The sequence below is a fragment of the Panthera onca genome, chromosome B3 (genome assembly GCF_046562875.1).
Source record: "Panthera onca isolate mPanOnc1 chromosome B3, mPanOnc1 haplotype 2, whole genome shotgun sequence".
NCBI lineage: Eukaryota > Metazoa > Chordata > Mammalia > Carnivora > Felidae > Panthera > Panthera onca.
Window position 1 is genome coordinate 29,447,979 of NC_138344.1, and position 25,571 is coordinate 29,473,549.

Sequence of the window (25,571 nt, forward strand, 5' to 3'; positions counted from 1 at the left end):
CATTCGAAGACATGAAATATTGGGATTACCAGAGATAGACTATTAATTATATTTTCTGTGCATAAAAATAAAAGGTAAGTTTGAAAATATTTGTAAAGAACAAGAAATTGTAAGAGGCATAGAAAATTTGAAAAGTAAGCATTCTAGATAGGGAAAATAAAATACTGTGAATAAAATTAAGAAATTAATGGACTGTTTTAAGAGCATATCAGAGACAACTGGAGAGAGAATAAAGTACAACAACAGAGAAACTAGAAAAAAAACTCCTGTATTTACAAACCTTTATGATAGAGGAGTTACCAAAGAACAGTAGAGTAAACTGGTCTTTTCAATAAATGGTGCTCAAAAAATTAAGCATCCAGATGGGGAAAACAATGAAATTAAATCTCCGCCTCACAATAAACAGAAAAATTAATTGCAAGTGCATAACAAACTAAAAGTAAAGACAAAACTATAAAACTTCAAGAATATAGAGAAAAAAAGATCTTCTTGACTCTGGAGTAGGAAAATAGTTTCTGAAGAAGAGCAGAAACTATTAATCATAAAATATTGATAAATTTGTCCACATTAAAATTAAGAACTTCTGTTCACTGAAAGAGTCAAAAGAGAGTAAAAAGACAGCTGTATAATAGGAATAGGTATCTTTAACACATTTGAACAAATTGATATTGAGAACATACAAAGATTTCCTACAAATCAATAGAAATCTTTTCGGCAAAAGCTTTGAACATGCAAGTCACAAGAGAAAACATTCAAATGGCAGTAAAAATATGAATAGGTGCCTAACTCTACCTGACAACAGAGATTCACATGAAAACTACAGTGAATACACCGCTACATACTCACAAGATTAGCAAACATTAAAAAGTCTGGCAATACCAAGTGTTAGAGAAGAAACGAGCAATGGGACTTGTATATTCTCCAGGTAGTAGTGTGAATTGATACTATTTCTTTGGAAAACAGGTTAGTGTTATCAAGAAAAGTTAAAGATATATGTATACACCTCATGACCCAGGAATTCTACTCCTTAGAGAAATTCATGCACATGAGTATCAGGATAAATGTTTAGAAGCACATTTTTTCATAAAAACAACCCAAGTGCCCATCAATAGCAGAATGGAGAAGTATCATTGTAGGAAGCGATGACACAGTATAGAAAATTGCACAATATAGAAAATGACACAGTATAGAAAAGAAAAAAAAAACCCTAAAACAACATAAATTCTTAAATACATAATCTTGATAGAGGCAAGACTCCAAATTAGAGAGAGTAGCATTCATTCCATAAACTTCAAAACCAGACATGTGTGACCTAACATTTATTATTTAGGGATATACTCTTATAGGATAAAACTATAAAGAAAAGAAAAAAAAGTCAAAGTAATAGTTTATCCAAATATTAAGAGAAAAGTATGAATGGCAGAATAAATATGGGTGATCAGAATGTTCTGGGATGCTAGTGGCAATGTTCTATTTCTCAACTAGTCACTGGAGTTTCTGCTGTTATAATTATTCATTACTGTGAATGATTTGGAAGTGTCAATTTGCATAACCATAACAGAAAATACCACAAGTGTGGAAAATGTTCCTATAAACTAGCACTATCAATATTCAAGTTTTTATAACAAATTTATTTGTCTTTAAAGAATACTTTTCACAAAGAAGCCACAATAAATGATTTCAGATGAAAGGACTAAAACTGTTTCTAAAAGGCAAACCTCACCATCTGAAAAATAACGTAAACTATTTTGAAATCATTATTTACTGTTTTGTTTTACTGAGATACAGTTTACAATAAAATGCACAAATTTAGGTGTTCAGTCTGATGAGTTGTGGCAACTGCACACACCTATGGAACCACTACCTTAAACAAAATATGTAAACATTTCTACCCTTATATTCCTTGGTTTTTAAAAATACAAACCATATATAGATTAAACCTCTGTCAGATTCTTGAAGTAACTTAATTCCATTTTCCTTGCACTCATCTTCTAATATATGCTAGTTAAAGAAGGTATAAGAGACATTTTCATTTTACCTTGGGCTATAGGATGTATTTGTCACCTTCTGACAAAATACGGGTGTCATATAAGCTGTATACAGTTATTTAACAGCTGCCATGAAGAAATAACTACATAAATTGAGAACATAGTAACTGAGGAGATCAAAATCAGAGGCTTCTGTGATAAAATGTTTTGCAGTTCCTCTCAACTAAAGAATTCCAGCTGAAAATAAAAGAAGCAAAACCAAATGAAACCATGAAATTTAGAAGACAGGCAGTGTTTTAGCAGAACCTGAACACAATTTTTTAAATACAACTGATTGAGAAAGCTCTCAGAGATGACTGGTTTATCTGCTTTGAGTCTGGGCATGTGTTAAATAGCCACAAGCCTCAGTTTGCAAAAAAGCAGGCAGGGAAAAGGATAGGGTCAGGAAGAGCTTGTACTTTCTACCTTCCACAGTTATCTGTTAGTGGAATTTTCCAGGTTAAATTTCAAAAACACCAAAACAAGGCAGGGTTTACGATAGGTATCAAAAAGTCAGTTGTGATTTGATATCTCTCAATTCAGTTCAAATTATGATTACTGACAGCTACGTGGTTTGCTTATTCAGCTTCAAGAGATTTACAGCTGAATCTCTAAGTTTGGCAGAATTCACAAAGAGTCAGGAAAGGCAACTGGAAAAACTCCATGACCAATCCATCTGCTTAAACTGTTTACTTACAGTAACAGTATATAAATGTCTCATGTTACTGATAAACCACAGAAAGCTTCTGGGATGCTGTTACTATCCAAACTCAAAAGTAATGTTCATCATCGCAGAGTAACAAGAAAAGTCAATGAAAATACAAATTGTGCTTACTTGGACCAAATTTAATACAATGTCAAGAATGAGGAAAATGCCTCTACATATATAAGAATATTTCAGAAACTATTTGAAATAATTAAACATTTCTGCAACAAAAAGGTCTTTGGAGCAATTCTTTTAACCTGAATTTTAAATGTAATTTTATTGTGAAACATAACATACAGAAAAAGGAAAAAACATGTAAGTACAATTTGAAGAATAGTAGTAATTTGAACACTGTATAATTTCCATCTGGTCAAGAAAAAAAAGACTAGAAGCACTTCAAGCAGCCACCTACATGAATCTTCCTGATTTCACCTCCCTCGCAATTCTCTGAATAATCATTATCCTGATTATTATAAGAAATATTTTCTGTATCTTCTTTATAGTTTTACCATCTATTAATATATTCCAAAACAATATAGGTGCTTTTGTCTATTCTTAGACTTTATATAACTGGAACTGTAATAGTATATGTATGTATGTATGTGTATGTATATACATATACATATGTGTAAATATAAACATGTATATTGTGTGTGTAAATATGAATATATATTTATATATACTTATATTTATTTGACTTGTTTTGCCCACTAAACATTGTGAGACACATCCATGTTGTTACCTATAGCTGTAGTTCGTTTTTATTATTGAATAATATTCCATTATACAAACATACCATAATTTATACAGTCAGCCACTGATGGATACTTGGGCTTTTCCCATATTTGGTAATTATAAAAATGCCACTGAAAATTTTTATACATGTCTCCTGGTGCATATATGCATTGCTTTCTGTAGGGCATAGACATAGAAGTAAAATATGATGTGTACCCCTGCAACTTTAGTTGATAATAGCAAATTGCTTTCTAAAGTGGTAGTACTAACTTATATTATCACAGGGTATGACCATTCCAATGCTCTAGATCTTTGCCAATAGTTGGTATTTTCAATCTTTAGCTTTTGCCATTCTGAAAGGTGAATCACAGTATTACATTGAGTTTTCCATTTGGAATTTTCTGATTATTAAAGATGTTGATTATCTTTGCATTTACTTATTGGCTATTAAGAGTTCTTCTTTTGGAATGCCTGTCATCTCGTCCATTTTCCTACTGGCTGGTTCATCTTTTTTTCTTGTTGACTTGTAAGAATTCCTTATATACTCTGGATACCACTTCTTCATGAGCTATACACATAAAGATCTTCTTACATTACATTGTCTTTTCACAGTTTTTCTAGTGTCTTTTGATGAATAAAACTTTTAAAATTATTTTTTTAATTTAAATTCAAGTTAACATACACTGTAGTATTGGTTTCAGGAGTAAAACCCAGTGCTCATCCAAACAAGTGCCCTCCGTAATGCCCATCACCCATTTAGCCCATCCCCCCCACCCACCTTCCCTCCAGTAACCATTTTATTCTCTGTATTTAAGAGTCTCTTATGGTTTGTCTCCTTCTTTATCCGATATGTCATCTGCAAAAGCCTTTTCCCATGTCGTCAGTTGCCTTTTAGCTTTGTTGATTGTTCCATTGCTGTGCAGAAGCATTTTACCTTGATGAGATCCCAACAATTCATGTTTACTTTTGTTTCCCTTGCTTACAGAGACATGTCCAGTAAAAAGTTCCTGCGGCCATAGTCAAAGAGGTTGATGCCTGTTTTCTTCTCTAAGGATTTTGATGGTTTCCTATCTCATATTTAGGTCCTTCATCCATTTTGAATTTATTTTTGTGTATGGTGTAAGCACCATTTACTGAAAAGACAGTCTTTTGAGTCTATTTCTGGGTTCTCTATTCTATCCCATTGATCTGTGTGTCTGTTTTTGGGCCGGTACCACAGTCTTGATGAATACAGCTTTATAATATAGCTTGAAGTACAGAATTGTGAGGCCTACAGCTCTGGTTTTCTTTTTCAACATTACTTTGGCTATTCGGGGTCTTTTCTGGTTCCATACAAATTTTAGAATTTGTTTGTTCTAGCTCTGTGAAGAATGTTGGTATTCGTTTGATAGGGATTGCACTGAAAATGTGTAGACTCCTTTGGTAACAATGTTTGTTCTTCCAATCCATGAGCATGGAATAGTTCTCCATTTCTTTGTGTCTTCTTCAATTTCTTTCATAAGCTTTCTATAGTTTTCAGTGTACAGATCTTTTATCTCTTTGGTTAGGTATATTCCTAGGTATCTTATGGTTTTTGGTGCAATTGTAAATGGGGTTGATTGCTTGATGTCCCTTTCAGATGCTTCATTATTGGTGTATAGAAATACAACCAATTTGTATACATTGATTTCATATCCTGCAACTTTGCTGAATTCATGTATCAGTTCTAGCAGTTTTCTGGTAGAGTCTTTTGAGTTTTCCATGTAGCGTATCATGTTGTCTGCGAAAAGTGAAAGTCTGACTTCTTCCTTGCCAATTTGGATGTCTTTTATTTCTTTTTGCTGTCTGATTGCTGAGGCTAGGACTTCCAGTACTATATTGAACAACAGTGGTGAGAGTGGACATCCCTGTCGTGTTCCTGGTCTTAGGGGGAAAGCTCTCAGTTTTTTCCCACTGAGGATGATATTAGCTGTGGGCCTTTCATATATGGCCTTTACGATGTTGAGGTATGTATGTTCCTTCTATCCCTACTTTGTTGAGGGTTTTTATCAAGAAAGGATGCTGTATTTTGTCAAATGCTTCTTCTGCCTCTATTGAAAGGATCATAACTTACTGTAAAGCAGTAGTTAAGATAGTGTGTTGTTGGACTGAAGATGGTGAAAAAGAAGAATGAATGTTTTAATAATTGGATTTTCTGTTTTTTTATATAAAGCTGACCTCACCTGACATCATAATCAAAAAGTTAATTTCAGATGGACCTAAATGTAAAAAGTGAAAACAGACTTTTAGGAGATAATAAAGAAGAATATCTTCTTGACTTTGGGTCAACATTCTGAATTATGGCATCATTCACAAAATGGACCATACATTCCTCTAATGCATTGTAGTGTCTCCTTTTTCTTTATGTACATAAACAAGTGCCTCACATCATGCATCAAGCATGCTACTTATGAATATAACCATTCTACTTTTTTGCCATCTTTGTTCCAACAATACACTATCTTAAATAGTGGAGCTTTACAGTAAGTTTTGATATATGGTAGAGCAAATCCTCCCATATTATTCTTTTTCAACAGAGTCTTGGCTGTTCTTTGAAATCCTACATTTTAATTTTAGAATCTGCGTTTCAATTTCCAGAAAATACAGTTTCAGTTTCATAATATAAAAAATTTTAATTGCAGATGCACTGAATTTACAAATTAATTTGTGATGAAAACATATATTGCTGTAGTAAGATTTCCAATCCATGAACATGATCAATTTACTCCTAATACTTAATATTTGGATAATAATATAAACAGAGTTGATATTTATATACTGGTCCTGTATCTTAGTAGACTTATTAAACTTATTCATTAGTTTATGATATTAGCTATACTTTGTTTCTTTAGATATAAGCTATAAGATTAAGAAAATTGCTTTCTATTCCTCATTTACTGTCATGAATTGATGCTGAATTTAACAAATGCTTCTGCTGGATCTTTTGAGATGATCAAAAGATCTTTTTTTTATCTTCTATTAATATGACAAACTCTGATTTTCCAATGGTAAACTAAACTTGAATATACTGAACAAATCCAATTTTGTTGTGATATACCATTCTTTTCATACATTGCAAGATTTTGTTTGCTAAAATTCTGTTTAGGAATTTTGATTCTAAGCTCATGAATAAGATTGGCTTGTAATTTGATTTTCTCCAGGTTCACGATGATGTCTCTAGGTGTGGGTTTCTTCTTATTTGTATTCTTTGGGATGTATTTGGCTTCTTGAATTTCTGGGTTGATTTTTAAGTTTTAGGAAGTTCTAAATAATAATCACTTCAGGTACTGTTTCTGCCCTATTCTCTCCTTTCCTCCTGGATTATTATACACAAATTAAATGCTTCACTATATTCAATATGCCTCTTATAATCTTGTCTGTATTTTTCATATCTTTTTCCATGTTTTAGTCCAGATTCTTATGACTTAGAATAAACTAATTTTTTCTTCAGTGGATTTATTCTGCTGTTATGTGATGCATAATTTTCTTAATTTTGATTACTAAAATGTTCAGTAATCAGGGCACCTGGCTGGCTCAGTCAGTTGAGCATCCGACTCTTGATCTCAGCTCAGGTCATGATCTCACGATTTGTGAGAATGAGCTCTGAGTCAGACTCTGTGCTAATAGCACAGAGCCTGCTTGGGATTCTCTCTCTCCTTTTCTCTCTCTGCCCCTCTCCCACTGACATGCATGCTCTCTCTCTCTCAAAATAAATAAACATTAAAATGTTCAGTTCTTAAATTTCTATTTTCTTTAAAATGTGGTATATGTTTTAAAAAATAATACTTATATTGTGAACACAGGAAGTATAGCCCCTGTTGGTCTGTTTCCACTGATTTTTATCCATGTTGTTTTGCCCCTTTATGTGCTTAATTACCTTTTTCTGTCAGACACTGTATTTGAATTTATTTAATGAAATAATTTGAGACTTAGGTTGATATTATCTTCCTCCAGAGTACATTTTCCATTTACTTCTGTGAGGCACCTGGAGGTCTTAGCAATCTAAGGTCACTACTTTTTTTCAGCTACCCAGATGATCTGAAGTTGAGCTGTGGTCTGTGCAATGATTGGCATACTTCCAATCTACCCTCTCACCTAGTGCAGCCCTTTAAGATTTCAACCCAAAATATGGGGGTTTTGCCACAGTCTCTACCACTGATAGTCCTAGACTCCAACATTTTTAGCCCATCCATTTTTAGCCCTGGGCTAAAATGGATGTTTCTCATCCACTTCTTTTGGATCACTAATTGTACCCGGCCCCCAAATGCCTTGTTCCTAGATCTTGGCCTAGTAATTCTTCACTACTTTGTTAGCAATTCAGTTCCAGTTAACATTTTGTCTAGCTTTATTAATTGGCATCAGTAGGAGAACTGTTCTGAATTACCTACTCTGTCCATAACTGAAGATATTTTCAAGCCTTTTATTTCCTTAAAAGATAAACAAAAAAACATAGTTTTATAATCTGTAACTGGTATTTACAAAGTCTTTCAATTCAAGTTTCAGCTAGTTATTACTCATAATGATTCATTTAGTTTTGTGTCCCTTTTTTGGACTGTGGCTACTTGTTCTTATAAAGTCATTTGAGAGAAATTATCTGAAGCCTAGGATAAAGGTGTCTTCTTCAAATGAGGATTTGCATCTATTTCCTTCTGCCAAGTTCCGAGGGACATCACTGATCAATCTGGAACTACTTTAAACTCACTTTACTATTTGAAATAATACAGATGATGTGAATTTGAGCTACAAGTCGACACCAGGGCTGGATTATAGTAATAACTTCTGCATTATACCAAAGCACTTCTTTTGCAGTCTCAGAGGATGGGGTGAGAGGGTTTATGATTATATCATGGAATAGGTTATGGTAGTCTATCTTTGTTAAGAGAAAATCTAGTAGATTTCACACCTTAGGCAGCCCTAAGGATTTTACTTTTGTCCCCACTTCATGAGGCCTGCAAATCATAATTCACATTTGCCAGCCTGGCAACTCCCCTTGGGGCATTTAGTTATAACTGAATACAACTTCCCAAATTCTTGGTTTTTCTTTGGCCTGGTAATTTTTCAATTCCTTCTTAGCAATTTGATTCTTTTAAGAAAGTTACTTTTGATTTTTTCCTGTATTTTTAAATGTTTTTGTTAGTAGAATAGGTACAAGTACCCTAGACCACCAATTTTTTTTACAGAACTAGGTAGAATTTGTTAAAAACTGTAACATATGCAACACAGCTTACAAACTCTTTATCTCTAAACAGAAACAGAGAACCCAAAAAGTTGGAAGGGACCTGAGACAAAGAGTAAGTACTACAATACTCATGTTTCCTCAGTTTCCTGATCTCTCTCATTACAGGAATGTTTTTGTACATCACAAGTTAACCTCTTAGTTCTAATGTAGTTCTCAGAACTTCAGAAAAAGTATCTAAGCAAAACTGTATCAAAGCACTAACAGAAAGCATCAGTGTGTTGAGATCTCAATTAGGAGGGTGAAGAGCTCAAGATTCATCTCCCACCATTCCTCAGTGAGTGCTTGCTCAAGTTCCACCAGTCTCACCCTTGTCACTTCTAGGCTGTCTTCAAATCCTTCACTGGGTACCTGGCTTTGGCTCTAATGATTTTGTTACTCCAGGCAGTTTTCCAAACAAAAAGGAATGGTTATTTACAATTTCTAGACTGAAATCATAAATATCAGCTGAATTACACTGAAATGTCAGTATAACTCTATGAAGAGAATTTCACATAAAGTGAGTCTGTCCTGGCTAAGTAAAAAGGATTTGTTATAAAAATAGCAAAAGGATCTTATTGTAGGTAAGTTTAGACTCTCAGGTGGTCCTGCAGTGTATACTCTAAGGACAGCTTTACAGCAAGGTTTCTGACACAGACCATTTAGACTGGGAGCCAGACTACATTTTTCTCCCCCAAATTATAAGGAATCAGTAGTATTCCAGTAAATTGCTCCTTTGTGAACAGAATAACTTTACTTAGATTTTCATACTGAATACCTTTCTTACATAGATCATTTTACTTTTTCCTCAAAAATTCTGTGATTACTTCAATCTAAAACAATATTCATGAGATAAGGTGCACACGTGGTATCTTCAAGTAAACTGTAGTCCGAAGTATAATTACCCTTTATAAAAATAAAAATAATTAGTATATGCTAATTTAAAAAACAGACATTTTTCTAAAGCATATCAAGCCTCCAAACACTCCATCTAGCACACGTCTGACGATTAGCAGTCTCTGAACTCTCCGACACTCTGAAAGGGATGTGTTATACTGAAGAACTGACTCTTTGTGGCTCTGCTGCTCTAGTTCCTACAGAGGACTGTACTGTCTGATGCCAAAATGCAGCTGAACACTATCTTGTAAAGGTACATTCATATGCTTAAAACCCAGTAATTCCACCCCTTAGGCATATGTCCTAGACAAGAGCAATGATTCTCAAAATATGACCCTTGGACCAGCAGCATCAGTGTTACCTATGAAACACAAATTCTTGGGACCCACTGAGTCAAAAACCCAAGGTGGGGTGTGTTTTAACAAGTCCTAGGTGATTCTGATGTAGACTAAAGTCTAAGGCTCCCCACGTTGGAGAAATTCTTGCTCATTTGCTCTGATACATGAATGTCTAAGCAGCACTGTTTCTAATCTCTTTTTCTTTCTCTCACACACACACCCCCATACACATTCAACCCTGAATGAATTCAATCCTGAAAAACAATGTCCATGTCAGGAAAAGAGATTTTAAAAACTGTGTTATAATTAACACAGTGAAGTACTCACTATACAGCAGAGAAAATGAATGAAAAACAGCTACATTGTAAACCTAAATAAAACTCAGAATCGTAATTTTGATTGAAAACTGACAGAAGTCTACAGTATATTTTATAAAGTTCAAATACAAGCAAAACAGTAATATATTACTTAGGAAAACATTCATTTGGTAAAGAAATAAAGCTCTTAAAAAACAAAGAAATATTCTTCTTTTTAAACAAAAAGAGACAGAAAAGATATTGCCTTAATACTGTACAGTATTTCCTTCAGGGGAAGCAGAGACAGGAATGGGATATGGAAGGATCGCATTGGGAACCACAGAGGTACTGGGAACAGTCTAGTTTTTAAGTTTCATGGTAAGTTCATAGGTGTTCATTATATTTGGGTTATTTTTGTCACTACATTCTTTTTGTAGATCTCAAATGTCATAAATATTAAACCCAGAAAACAAAAAACAAAAAAATTTAGATAATAAACAAAGACAGCTATTACATCAAATAGAAAACTTAGAAACCACCAAAGTGATATAAATTGTGTAAACTATGGTATGTTCATTTAGTTACAATGAATTTTTAAAGACAGGAAAATATTCATGATACAGGTAGTCAGATAAAATAATGTAAGAAATGTCCAGTAAAAAGATTAAAAGAAAATACAATAAAATATCGACAGTGGGCATTATAGGGAGTTTATTTCTTCTTGATATATTTTAAGTTTTCTATAGTGAATAATAAAGATCATTTAAAGATCATTAACAATGTTTTAACTGTCACAAAAACATTTATGACTCTAAGTCATTAAAGAAAACTGCCAAATCTTCTTTTGGAAACAGTAAGGAAATTGGTGCTTATGGAAATCTGGTTGCGATTTATGAGCTTTATAATTTAAAGTTTTACATTGTCTGGCATAAAATTGTATATCTTTATTACTGTGATTCCTTTTAAATTTATTTTATTTTGTTTGTGTGTGGAAAAATATGACTTGTTTTTGCTGTTGAGGATTTCAATTAAAATGACTAAAAACTATACCAAATTAATCAGAAACAAAAGGAAAAAACAATCCATCAGTGGTTGACCAGCTTTTGGAAACACAGAAGAAATGCATAAGTGAGCGTCAGCCTTATAATCCTATGTCCTGTCATAGTGAGAAAGAATCACGAAGATTAAGGCCAAAGGCCAGAGATTAGTTACATACCTTTTTTTCCAATATTCTAGCGATCTCGCCTAGGGTCCGATCTAAAGCAGAAACCTTATTGTTTGCCCATGAGCCACTGTCTTGTACTTGTAGTTGTTTTAGAAGATCTTTGGCTAATCGCTGAAGTCTTCAATACAAAATGAAAGGGAAGAATGACATTAATGAATTAGACTATAATATTTCATTTTCCTAAACCTTTTGAAACAAAAGCTACTTTCATTATTGTAGTAGAAAGTGCTTCACAGAACACCTTTGGGGAGGAACAAACAAAACCATTCCTAGTCCTCATGGTACAAAACAGAACTAGAGGACAGTACTGTCCATCTAGATTAGCTAGGACATTGCTACTATCAATTTCTGTGTGACACTGAAACTAGAACAGAACTGCAGATGGGGAGAAGGTGAGGCAATGATGGCAGAGAAAATGAGTATAAGAAACTCAGCAGGTTTTCATAGTTTGATTTATATCTTCAAGGTAGGCTTGGATATTATTTTGTAAGCACTGTAAACTCTCAAAATGTCAAACTCCCACGTTCCAATTTACAAGTAATTTGGAGATTGCCTGCCACTGCTGATGTCATTTACTTAGACAACAGAGCAACATTTGCTTTTCACCAAAAAATAAACACATTACCTAGACTGTAGGATTCCTGCAAGTGAACTATGCGTAGTATTTCTTTGTGGCCCTTACTTCTTCTGTCTCATGTACCTCACTCTGAGCAATCCTCTTCTCCTTTCCACTTACTCGCTTAAGTAGCCCACTGACAGATATTCACCAGAAACACTTCCAGATCTCTCCACTTCTCCCCTGTACATCATCCCCCTGTTGTCTCACTTCCATTTTTATCTGTGATAGATTCTGTAGGCCAAGATTATAGTTACTTTCTGCTAAACATGCTACATTCCCTTTCTGTTGTTCTGTTTGTTACTCCTACCAGTCAAATGGCAGCAGTGGTGATAATCACTAATATTTAACTCTTACTGTGGGCTGGCACCACTCTCAGTGTCTTGATGTATTAATTTATTTAGCTGGATAATTACCATCTAGCAAGCCTTTTCCATCTCTGATCTTCCTATGACTATACATTCAGGATCTTACTAAATCTGTCTAATCTGGTCACTCTCCATAAAGTCTTGCTTCATACATTATCCATTCTCTTCAAAACTCCATCCTTTCCTTTCTCCCTCTTGTTTTCAAAAGAAGATCTTACATTTCAGAGTGAAAATGGAACTACTAGAACAAGAAAATCTTTACTTTCTGCCACAAAACCTACAAGCCTACCTATATTTCACCCATACTCTCCTTTGCCTCTCCTATTACAATCAAAGAAGACCGATTCTGCCCATGTAGGGCTAATCCTGCCACACAGACTCTGTGTACATGAAGTCTTTCTGGATCAAAATTAACTCTCTTCGTCTTCCTTCAGTGTCTTTGCAAATGCTCTTCATTCATTCCTTCTGAAATGCTTCCTTCACCTCCACATTATCTAGAAAATTTCTATGTATCCTCAGGTTTTCAGTTCAAACATTACTTTCTCTGATTTGACTATTCCTTCAAAGCACTCATCACAAGCCTTTCCCATTCAGAACTTTATGCAATGATGAGAATGTCCCATATCTGGACTGTACAATATGGTGGCTGCTAGCCAAATGTGGCTCTTGTGCACCAGAAGTATAGTTAGTGAGACTGAGGAACTGAATTTTAAGTTGCATTTAATCTTAATAATTTAAATAGTCACATATAGCTAGGAGCTATTATACTGAACAGTACAGAAGCATAGTATTAACTTCATGAAAGACGGCTCGTGTCTACCTATTCATTGCCTTATTAACAGCACTGAATGTGCTATCTCTACATAAGTGCACTCAACAGGTATTTAATGATGAATGGGCTAGGAAGAAATTTCTTCTTTAGTCTTAATAATATCCATAAATTACAACATAATGTACATGATCTTATATAATCCTATGAAAACAATGTCCATTAGTCTTATTCCCATTTGAAAAAAATGAAGAAACCAAGGCTCAGGCAAATTCAGTAACTTTCCCAAGGTCTCACAACTGGTAAAAGGTATTAGTGGGGTTAGGCCTGTGATCTCAAATCTCCTGCTTTTGTCTCCAAACCATATTAGTCAGTTCAAATAAGGAAATTTTCTTCACAAATAAATAATACCACAGAATACAATTTCACCTAAATAATATTTGTGTAAAAATGTTAAATTTCTCAAAGAATACAACAGCAAATGCAGCTCAAAAAGGCAGTGGTGAACTACAGTTTAAACCTAAGCTATCCAACATGAATTCAGCAAAGTTGTAGGAAACAAAACCAATGTACAGAAATCAGTTGCATTTTACACACCAATAATGAAGCAACAGAAAGACAAATAAAGAAACTAATCCCATTCACAATTGCACCAAGAACCATAAAATACCTAGGGATAAACCTAATCAAAGATGTAAAAGATCTGTATGCTGAAAACTATAGAAAGCTTATAAAGGAAATTGAAGAAGACACAAAGAAATGGAAAAACATTCTGTGCTCATGGATTGGAAGAATAAATATTGTTAAAATGTCAATACTACCCAAAGCTATCTACACATTCAATGCAATCCCGATCAAAATTGCACCAGCATTCTTCTCAAAGCTAGAACAAGCAATCCTAAAATTCATATGGAACTACAAAAGACCCTGAATAGCGAAAGTAATATTGAAGAAGACGACCAAAGCGGAAGGCATCACAATCCCAGACTTTAGCCTCTACTACAAAGCTGTAATCAAGACAGTATGGTATTGGCACAAAAACAGACACATAGACCAATGGAATAGAACAGAGCCTCTAGAATTGGACCCACAAATGTATGGCCAACTAGTCTTTGACAAAGCAGGAAAGAACATCCAATGGAAAAAAACAGTCTCTTTAACAAATGGTGCTGGGAGAACTGGACAGCAACATGCAGAAGAATGAAACTAGACCACTTTCTTACACCATTCACAATAATAAACTCAAAATGGATGAAGGACCTGAATGTGAGACAGGAAACAATCAAACCCTAGAGGAGAAAGCAGGAAAACCTCTCTGACCTCAGCCGCAGCAATTTCTTGACACATCTCCAAAGGCAAGGGAATTGAAAGCAAAAATGAACTATTGGGACCTCATCAAGATAAAATCTTCTGCACTGCAAAGGAAACAATCAACAAAACTAAAAGACAACCTATGGAATGGGAAAAGATACTTGCAAATGACATATCAGATAAAGGGCTAGTATCCAAAATCTATAAAGAACTCACCAAACTCCACACCCAAAAAACAATCCAGTGAAGAAATGGGCAGAAGACATGAATAGACACTTCTCTAAAGAAGACATTCAGATGGTCAACAGGCACATGAAAAGATGCTCCATGTCACCCCTCATCAGGGAAATACAAATCAAAACCACACTGAGATACCACCTCATACAGGTCAGAGTGGTTAAAATGAACCAATCAGGGGACTATAGATGTTGGCGAGGATGTGGAGAAACAGGAATTCTCTTGCACTATTGGTGGGAATGCAAACTGGTACAGCTGCTCGGGAAAAGTGTAGAGCTTCCTCAAAAAATTAAAAATAGATCTACCCTATGACCCAGCAATAGCACCGCTAGGAATTTACCCAAGAGATACAGGAATGCTGATTCATAAGGGCACTTGTACCCCAATGTTTATAGCAGCACTTTCAACAATAGCCAAAGTATGGAAAAAGCCTAAATGTCCATCAACTGAAAAATGGATAAAGAAGATGTGGTTTATATATACAATGGAATACTACTTGGCAATGAGAAAGAATGAAATATGGCCATTTGTAGCAACATGGATGGAACTGGAGAGTATTATGCTAAGTGAAGTAAGTCAGGCAGAGAAAGACAGATACCATATGTTTTCACTCTTATGTGGATCCCGAGAAACTTAACAGAAGACTGGGGCGGGGTCGGGGCAGGGGGGAGTTACAGAGAGGGAAGGAGGCAAATCATAAGAGATTCTTAAAGACAGAGAACAAACTGAGGGTTTTGGGGTGTGGGGGAAAGGGAAAGTGGGTGATGGGCATTGAGGAGGGCACCTGTTGGTATGAGCACTGGGTGTTGTATGGAAACCAATTTGACAATAAATTTTATATATACACACACACACACACACACACACACATTGCCAAAAAATAAATAAAAATAAATTAATAAAAATAAATAAATCTAAGCTATCCATACGAAGTTTACTTTGATAAGTCAAAAGAATGAATATAAACTCTAATATCAGACATACCTATGCTTGATTTCTGGCTCCAGTACATACCACATGTATAAACTCTGGGACAATTACTTAACTACTCTGAATCTCAATTTCTTCACCTTAAAAGTGGAGATTTTATATGTGTGTGTGTGTGTGTGTGTGTGTTGTATATATATAACACACACACACACACACACACACACATATATATATATATAGATATATATCTATATATATATCTATATATATATATCTTATATATCTCTCCTTTTCTTTCCTTTCAGAGCTTTTGAAGATCAGAGACAAATAATGTACTTAACACCATTCAGGAGTAAAGGAGACATTCAATAAATGATCAACTATTATTACTATTCATTGACAGAAGGTCTCAATCTAACACAAGGAAAAAGGGAATATAAAAAACACAGACACAGAATAAGAACAACATACTTCTTTTCCCTTTTAATCGAATATGGGCTGGAGTCCCATCCGATTAAAGTTACTGACCTTATCATGTTGAGGAATATTGGCAATGAAGTTTATTGTGTGACAGATAAGTAGCCACTTCAGCTTTTGGCTGAATAAAGCCTGCACACCATGTAACTAAATATCCAGCCATAGCCATGGATGCATATGAATCTAGCAGTATTCTTACCAAGAATGCTCACATTCCACTGAAAATCAGGGGTACTTAGGGAGGCACAAGGATCATTTTAATTCACAGAATACAAGAGGCTTGTATTTCACCCTGAGGTAAATCAAATCTGGGATTCATATGAACCTACCCTTCAAGGAAGAATGCCAAATCAAGGGGATGCTTTGGTAACATGAGATAAACCTCTGTTTTATTCCCTGCCTCCACAGAAGTACCACAAATAATATAGCCCCTTTCAAAAAAAAGCATCAGATTTTGATTCATACTATGAATAATTATAGACTGTCGGGACTCAGGCCCTGAAAGTTATATTTTCCCTACAGGGGAAGAACAGAAGCTGTTTAGAGGATCCAGTTTTTAACACAGAAATTGTTATTTGAGTTACTTCTGGCAGAAAATTCTTCTAGCATGGGAAGAAAAAGTAGAGGCGCTGTACCTCCCAGCCTAGAACATGAGAATTATCTGTCTGATAAAGGGCTTTGTGAGGAATTTTGTAAGGTCAAGTACTTTCTTCTCAAAACTTAAATTCCCACAACAACTCTAAGTTCATATATGTCACCGGTAAATGTGAAATGTAAATGTATTTCTGTAAGAAGCCCTAACTTTTGTCACAGTAAAGTTTTGGGGAGGGTTCATTAGATCACTGGGATGATTTGTAAAAATGTAAGAAAGGAGACTGGGTCCACTTTAGGAAGAAATATTGCTCGTTAGTGTGATGGACAAGAAGACATAAACACCTTAACAGTTTTAGGGCTATTGGTTCCCCTTCTATTTTTAAATAATATGGTGAAGCCTATATGTTTAAATGTAAGATCTTAAGAAATACCTAGATCAGATGACAAAAATCAGTGTACATGTTACCTCTTACATTGGGTATCTTTCATTTTTGCCCGCCAGCATCCCTTCTTGTAGAAAAAAGAACCCACTTCCCCTTTTGAGAAACCACCTTGCCTTCACATTACATGAGTATACTTGATGTGCTCAATGCTATTGGGGTGTTGCTGTTTCAAGGCCCTGACTCTCAGTGGAAAGAGCTAGGAAATGTGTATATAATATATAATATAATATAATATAATATAATATAATATAATATAATATAATATATATAATATATATATAATATATAATATATATTATATACACATACACATACATATATATATTATTATATATTACTATTACATATATTATATATGTCATATATACATATTATCATATTATATATATATATGAATAAATCAACACAGTTACATCTATATTTCTATCTCTATATATTGGAAAATACAAATTAAAACTGATACCTATAATTCCAATTCACTACATGGTCTTTCTATTCTTCCTGGATATATTTTTAACTCTTCTCCAGTAGTGAGCAATCTGCCTTTCATCATCCTTAATATATTTATTTATTTGACCAATTCCCCTACATGTAACATATCACCCATCTTTGTTTCTGTATGTATGCTATTATGTCCCAGCTTGGGCTCTGACTCCCCACTCTGGGTTTTTGTGCTCTCTCACCCTTGCTTGTTTCAACAGCCTTTGTCAGGCTTCCCTCTTCACGTGGGCTCTAACAGACTATACCAGGATGCTTTTCCATAGAGATGCCCTCCTCATTCTGCTCTGACTCACCACACCAGGCCATGATGCCCCACCTCACATGGAAGCTCCCTTCATTCTGCTGGGGCTCTGAGCTTCCACATATGGCCACTCCTCATGCCCCTGCACAAACATCCACCTCAGCCTCCTCAGGCTCTTACATCCCCCACTGTGCCACTGTTGTCTCCAGCCATCTCAACACTGCAGATGGCTGCTTGGTATTCTCTCATCTAATGACTTCAGACTAAATTTTTCTGGAAAGGGAGGGGTAACCAGAGGAAGAGAGAAAGAGTCATTTTCACTTATTGGCTAGAATATTTTAATAAGAAGACACTTCATCTACTATTTGGTTACCAAATTAAATCAGTTATAATAATTATCCTGTTGGAAGCTCAAATTATCTTCTTTGTCCAGTATAAAGCTCTTAAGTTGGCTACTGAGTCCTTTGACAAAATGCTAGAAGTTTTTGATAGCCTCCTTGCCATCTAGTATGACAGGGCATTTAGATCTAGAATTAGGCATTTTTCTAAGAAGTTCTTGCTTCTTTTCGTGAGAAATGATATTTCAAGTCCCAAATCAGTGAGCTCACTGCCACTATGATGGTCATTGTTTCTAGGTCTCTTTAATGGGCAGAGCTAGGAAATAAATGTGTGCATATACACATACATTCATATATATACATGTATACATATGCACATACATATACAAATATGTATACACACAAATACACATAACACTTTCTGAAAGATAAAATACCTCATAAATTCATTTAATTCAAATTCAGTCCTACAGGGGTTTTACCTCATCTCTTCTATATTACATTTATCTCCTTTCTCCTTTCTTGTAAACTCAGGACTCAACTTCTCAGGAACACAGGGGATGAGAGAATTTTAGTTTGCATAATATCTTTTACTTTATCCCACATTATATGCAGAACAGACTCAGAATAACATTACTGGTATCATTACCAATATAATTAGAGAACATTTAATTTATTAGCATTCGTTCTCCTCATATTCACTGATACTTTTCTTAGTTATGTTATAAAATTATGAGATACAGTTACTATGTAATATTCTTCTTCTGGCCATCAGTCTTAGTTCTATAAGAAACTATATCAGGTTCACCACAGTCATTATGTTGAAGTCTAACAATTTTGATTAGATAAAGTTCATTTTTTAAGATTGAAGATCCTCAAGAAAAAAAATGTGGGTCAATAATTTTGCAATTGGAAAAACTAATTTTTGAAGGCATAAAATTATTGATATGCAAGAGCCAAGACAACATTGTTCACATGAGCCCTCCCAGAGGAACTTACTTGAAAATGAGGTTCAAGTGGTTTTTTTTCAAATTGGTTCCCTGTACTTTGCAGTGAAAACCTTAGTTATTTTGGGGTTCTTCTTCTTTCCTTACATCTGTTATTCCAGTTGCTTCTTTTTGCTTTCTTTCACACTGATGTCAATAACATGCAGTACCTAAGGCTGTTTGGATTTACTTGTTTTTTGGATTTCATGGAGGTATCTGGTAAGGTGGTTTGTTGTTAAACACTGCCATGGGTTTTTGGTTTTCTTAACTACTTGCCTGGTTTCTATGTGAAGATCTGGAGATACTGAAAAATTATGCTTCTATTGCTACTGCTATTTTTTCTAGGCTTATAATTTAAACAAACGTCCTGGCTGCCCAGTAGTCAACAGACTGTAGTAAGGAAAAGCAGAAGCAGTAGAAGACTAATTAGGAGGCTATTAAATTAATCCAGATGAGAGATAATGGTAGGTTAAATCAGAGTAGTTACTATGAAGGTAATGAAAAGTGGTCAGATTCTGAATATATTTTAAAGACAGAGCCAACAGAATTTGTTGATGGACTGAAAATGAAGTGTGAGGAGAAAGAAGATGACTCTAAAGATTTTAGTCTCAACTTAAAGGATGGACTTGCCATTTCCTAAAACGAGCAAAAATATGAGGGGTAAAGTTTGGGAGCAAATTTCAAGAGTTTAATTTTGTACACGTTCACTTGAGGGGTCCAACTGAATAAACAGACATCCAAGTGGAAATACTAAATAGGAAGTTGGATATATGAGCCTGGAGTCCTGGGGAGAGGGCTGGGTTGGAGTCCTAAATTTAAAATCCATCAGTGACTAAACGTTTACAGTCATAAAACTGAGTAAGATTACCAAGGGAATAATTCTGTATTTGAATGCTCAAGACATAGGCATGCTAATGTTGGAGGTCAAGGAGACAAGTAAGAACCGAGCAAAAGATACTGAAAAAGAGTGGCCAGTCAAGTAAGAGGAGAATCCAGAGAAAGTTCTGAAGTAGACTGTTTACATAAAAGGTCCTCCCGAATTACACCCTGCTATCCATGACTTGTACACTCTCCTCCTACAATGACCCTGGACTTGGTGAGATGACTTGCTTTGGTCAATGGGATATAAGCAAATGTAACACAAGCAGAGGCTTGATAAATTTTAATATCTCCTATGAACACTGATTCAACAATCCTCAAGAGAACAAGCAAAATGAATTCAACTACATATTAAAAGGATTATCACCATGACCAAGTGAGCTCTCATCCTCAAGGCGGGAGGGCGGGGGGCTGACCCAGGCTTCCCTACACGGCAATCACAGGGGAGCAAGAAAGTGAGGTTGAAAGAGAAGGCTTAAGACTTCCGAGGCCAAGTCTTGGAAATCACATAGTGCTTCTGTAGTCGTCTGTAGGTCAAAAACAAGTCAAAAGTCCAGAATAAATTCAAGAGGAAAGGAAATAGAGTCCACCACTTGATGCAATAGTGGCAAAGTTATATTATATTGCACAGGGGCATGCCCCCAGGAATGGCTCAGCTTGTGGCTATCTTTGTAAACATTATCTCACCATCATATATTAAATTTGCTCAAATATTTTAATCTATTTCTAGACTGTTTTTAAAACTCTCTTCCATAAATTTGAATTTTTATTAATGCCCCAGTGCAAAAATATTTTAACAAATACTTAGATATCTGTAAGTGCAGTCCTACCTCACTAATCCCTTAAAATTTTTTTTCTAGAAATTTTCATTTATTTTTCCGTATGTTCTTTAAAATGATTCTTTTTTAAAACGGTTGTTATTTTACTATACCATATCTTCTATCCAAGAGTGTAATTTGTTTTTCCATTTATACAAGTCTTCTTTTATACCCTTTGTTAGGATTTTAAGGTTTTTAATTTTTATAGAGACTTCATATTTCTTGTCAAGTTTATTCTTAGTTTATTTTTTATTGCTATTGTAAATGATATTGATGTTTTCTAACTGATCATCAGAAAGGAAAGCATTAATTTTGTAGCTTGGCTATGTTGTTGCATAACCTTAAACCAAGTTACTTACCTGTCTAAGGCTTAGCTTCCCTAATGAAACTCATTGAGTTGTTGTGAGGAATAAACGAGGCAACACAAGTAAGGAGCCTGGAATGAGGCAAAGGCCCAGAAAAGTCAAATATTATCACATTAATTTGGTAATCAGCCACCTTACTGAATTGATTCTCTTATTTCCACTAGTTTTTCACTTGATTTTCTTGGGTTTTCCAGATATACAGTATCATAATCTTGATAATTTTGTTAACTTTAATATTTTACACAATTTTTTTCTTTTAGGATGGCAATGACTAATTGTTTCAAAACAATAAGTGATAAAAGTAATTATCTTAAGGGCATCTCATTTCTTTTTCTATTTTTTTAGGTAGGCTTCATGTCCAGCACAGAGCCCAACACAGAGCTTAAACTCATGACCCTGAGATCAAGACATGAGCTGAAATCAAGAGTTAGACGCTTAACTGACTGAGCCATGCAGGTGCCCCAGTGGGTAGCTCATTTCTGAAGGCAACAATATTTCTGTTTTAAATGTAAATAACTGCTACATTAAAATAATATAGCATATCTACACCAACAACTGGTTATAGATATTCCCCAATTTGTGGCAGTTATTTCTTGACTTTTTCACTATGAAAAATAACAGTAAAATAGTTATTTTTGTATATAAATATTTGGGCACATTTTGCGTTATTTCACCAAGCAGCAGTGTATGTTCTAAGCTCTGGATTCACATTGCCTTTCACTAAGACTACACTAATTTGCACTCCCATCAGCAGTGTTTTTGAGTATCTTCCTCACCACACCTCTACTGGTAACATATTTGAGAGAAGGAAAATGATGATGGTTTTGTTTACTTAGCTCCTGTGTAGTTACATGTATACTCAGTGGTGGAGTCAAATCCTCCTCATCTGTCAAGTGGCCCTGGCAACAATCCTAAACAAGGCCTCCTCAGAGCAAGAACCAGAACAGCACTGCCAGAACCTGTTCTGCTAGAACAGCATTTCTCTACTTAGGCGCTACTGATGTTTTGGATGAGATAATTCTTTGCTCACCGCAGAGTGTTTAACAGCATCCCTGTGTCTCTGTACACTTGATGGGAGTAACACCATTTCTCCAAGCTGTGATAGCCAAAATGTGTTTACATATCCCCAGGCACAGTCAAACATCCCCTGACAAAATCATCCCTGGCTGGAGACCACTGTGTTAGAAGAATGAAGCTCTAGGCAACCAATACCAAAGCCCAGGATCACAGGAATACAAGTTCAGATAAACTTTTGTATAGGCAGACACCAGTGAGATAGAGAAATAAAATATAGGGTAAAATACTCACTTTGCTTTATAAGGTGAGTCAGATCCAGAGTTTTTTGTTTCCATTAAACTCTCATATTCCTTGGCCCTGAAGAGAAAAAAGTTTTATCACTGTCAGTTAATTTGCTGCTAATTTTTATGATGATCTAAAACCCTATGTTTCTCCTCTCCCAGTATTAGGAACATTAGTTTAACACTTTGATTTCTGAGAATATTTCTTTAAAATACTATAAATGTTATCAAAAAAGACTAAAAATTATTTCCTCATAGGATAAAGAGGAGATTCATAAAAACATTTCTAAGTTTACAGATATGGTACAGAATGGTGCTTATTTTTCAAAAATGTTAAACTCATGATAATTAAATTTAAAACCATATTAGGTTTCTACAAGATAGTTGAAATGGCTAAATATCTATATACCTTAAGAGGTATATAATGCAAAGCTGAATACAAGAATATTTAACTTTAGAAATAATTTGAAAGGCAGTGAAAGTTACTGGACGAGACAAAGATTTGTTTTGTTTTGTTATTTATATTTCTTAAATACCAAAAGCTTGGAAAAATCTGAGATAATGCTTTTCTGCCACTGTCTAACTAGGCTCTAGCTTGCCTGAACCAATAGGGATAGCCATCAACAGTTAATCTAACAAAGGTGTCACTCTAGCAATCCATTAATATTGACTTAACTTGTCAATTTCTCTTTTTGGAAGAAAAAAAGGAAAATACTAACTTAAATTTTAACTGCTCACCCAAAGAGTCCTAGTCTCAAAGAATTAGTCTAGTGACCTATGAAAGAATTATTCACGATGTAGATCAATCCAGATCACAATGAAAAAATAAGCAATACTCCATAAAAAAAATCATGAAAGATGCAAATTACAACACCCCTAATAAGGAAAAAGCAAATTAGCACAGGTTATACATGGGAACAAAAGAATAACTAAATTAGAGTTCAACATTAAATTATGTGCTGTTGCAACCTCCGCATGCTCATTGCTATCAGCCACAATATTAAGGAATATCAAAACAGGAAAATAACCACTTTACAGTGGCAAGTAATTATTTTTGAGAGAGAGAGAGAGAGAGAGAGAGAGAGAGAGAGAAGACTCAAATAAAATCAGTACCACAAGAAAAAAATAACCACTGACACCACAGAAATACAAACAATTATAAGAGAATATTATGAAAAATTATATGCCAACAAATTGGACAACCTAGAAGAAATGGGTAAATTCTTAGAAACATATAATCTCCCTAATTTGAAGCAGGAAGAAATAGAAATTTTGAACAGACCAATTCCAGCAATGAAATTGAATCAGTAATAAAAAAAATTCCCAGCAAATGGAAGTCCAGGACCAGATGGCTTCACAGGCGAATTCTACCAAATAGTTAAAGAGTTAATACCTATTCTTCTCAAACTATTCCAAAATATCGAAAAGGAAGGAAAAATTCCAAATTCAATCTATGACGCCAGAATTATCCTGATACCAAAAACAGATAAAGACACCACTAAAAATAAGAACTACAGACCAATATCCTTGAGGATGCAAAAAACCTCAATAAAATACTACCAAACTGAATCCAATCCAGCAATACATTAAAGAAATCATTCACCACACTCAACGTGTGCTTTGTTCCTGGGATGCAAGGGTGGGTCAATATTCCCAAATTAATCAAAGTGACACATCACATCAACAAGACAAAGGATAAAAACCATATGATCATTTCAGTAGGTGCAGAAAAAAACATCTGATAGAGTTTAACACCAATCATGATAAAAGCCCCCAACAAAGTTGATGTAGAGGGAACACACCTCAACATAATAAAAGCTTTATATGAGCAAACATATTCAATGGGAAAAAAAGTGAGAGCTTTCCCCTATGGTCAGGAACAAGACAAGGATGTCCACTCTCCCCCACTTTCATTCAACATAATACTGGAAGTCTTAGGCACATGAATCAGACAAGAAAAAGAAATATGAGGCATCCAAATTGGTAAGGAAGAAGTATAACTTTAATCATTTGCAGATAATATGATACTAAATGCAGAAAACCCTATAGACTCCAGCAAAAAACTACTAGAACTGATAAGTGAACTTATTGAGGTTCTAGGATACAAAATCAATGTGCAGAAATTGGTTGAATGTCTATACATTAATAACAAAGCAGCAGAAAGAGAAATTAAGAAAATAATCCCATTTAAAAATGCACCAAAAATAATACCTAGGAATAAACCTAACCAAAGAGGCAAAAGACCTGCACTCTGAAAACTATAAAACACTGATGAAAGAAACTGAAGACAACACAAATAAATGGATTTCATGTTCATGGAATGGAAGAACAAATACTGTTAAGATATCTAGATGGCCAACAGACACATGAAAAGATGCTCAACATCACTCATCATAAGGGAAATGCAAATCAAAACTACAATGAGATACCACCTCAAACCTGCCAGAATGGCTAAAATCAACAACAAAAGAAACAATAGGTGTTGGCAAGGATGTGGAGAAACAGGAACCCTCTCTTGCACAGTTGGTGGGAATACAAACTGGTGCAGCCCCTGTGGAAGACAGTATTCAGTTTCCTCAAAAAGTTAAAAACAGAACTACATTAGGACCCATTAATTGCACTAGTGGGTATTTACCCAAAAAATACAAAAGCACTAATTCAGAGGGTTACGTGCACCCCTATGTTTATGGCAGCATTATTTACATAATAGCCAAATGATGGAAGCACCCCCAGGGTCCATGTATAGATGAATGGATAAAGAAGATATGGCATATATGTGTGTGTGTATGGAATTTATATGGAATATTATATTACATATATAATATTATTATATTTATATTATATATAAATTATAATAAAATATTATATTATTCCATAAGTATATGTGGAATATTATTCAGCCATAAAAAGAGTGAAATTTTACCATTTGCAACAACACGGATG

At 34.7% G+C, this 25,571-nt stretch overlaps 1 protein-coding gene across 3 annotated transcripts in view; it reads right to left on the reverse strand.

Annotated features, from left to right (window-relative positions):
• Positions 1-25,571, reverse strand: part of SCAPER (S-phase cyclin A associated protein in the ER) — a 522,888-nt gene that overhangs the window by 243,739 nt on the left and 253,578 nt on the right. For all 3 annotated transcript variants that reach the window (XM_060617955.3, XM_060617952.3, XM_060617953.3), the window contains 2 exons: positions 22,639-22,704; positions 11,449-11,575 (listed from right to left, as the gene is read on the reverse strand). In XM_060617955.3, coding sequence (XP_060473938.1) covers positions 11,449-11,575; positions 22,639-22,704 — 193 coding nt within the window. The remainder of the gene's footprint in view (positions 1-11,448; positions 11,576-22,638; positions 22,705-25,571) is intronic.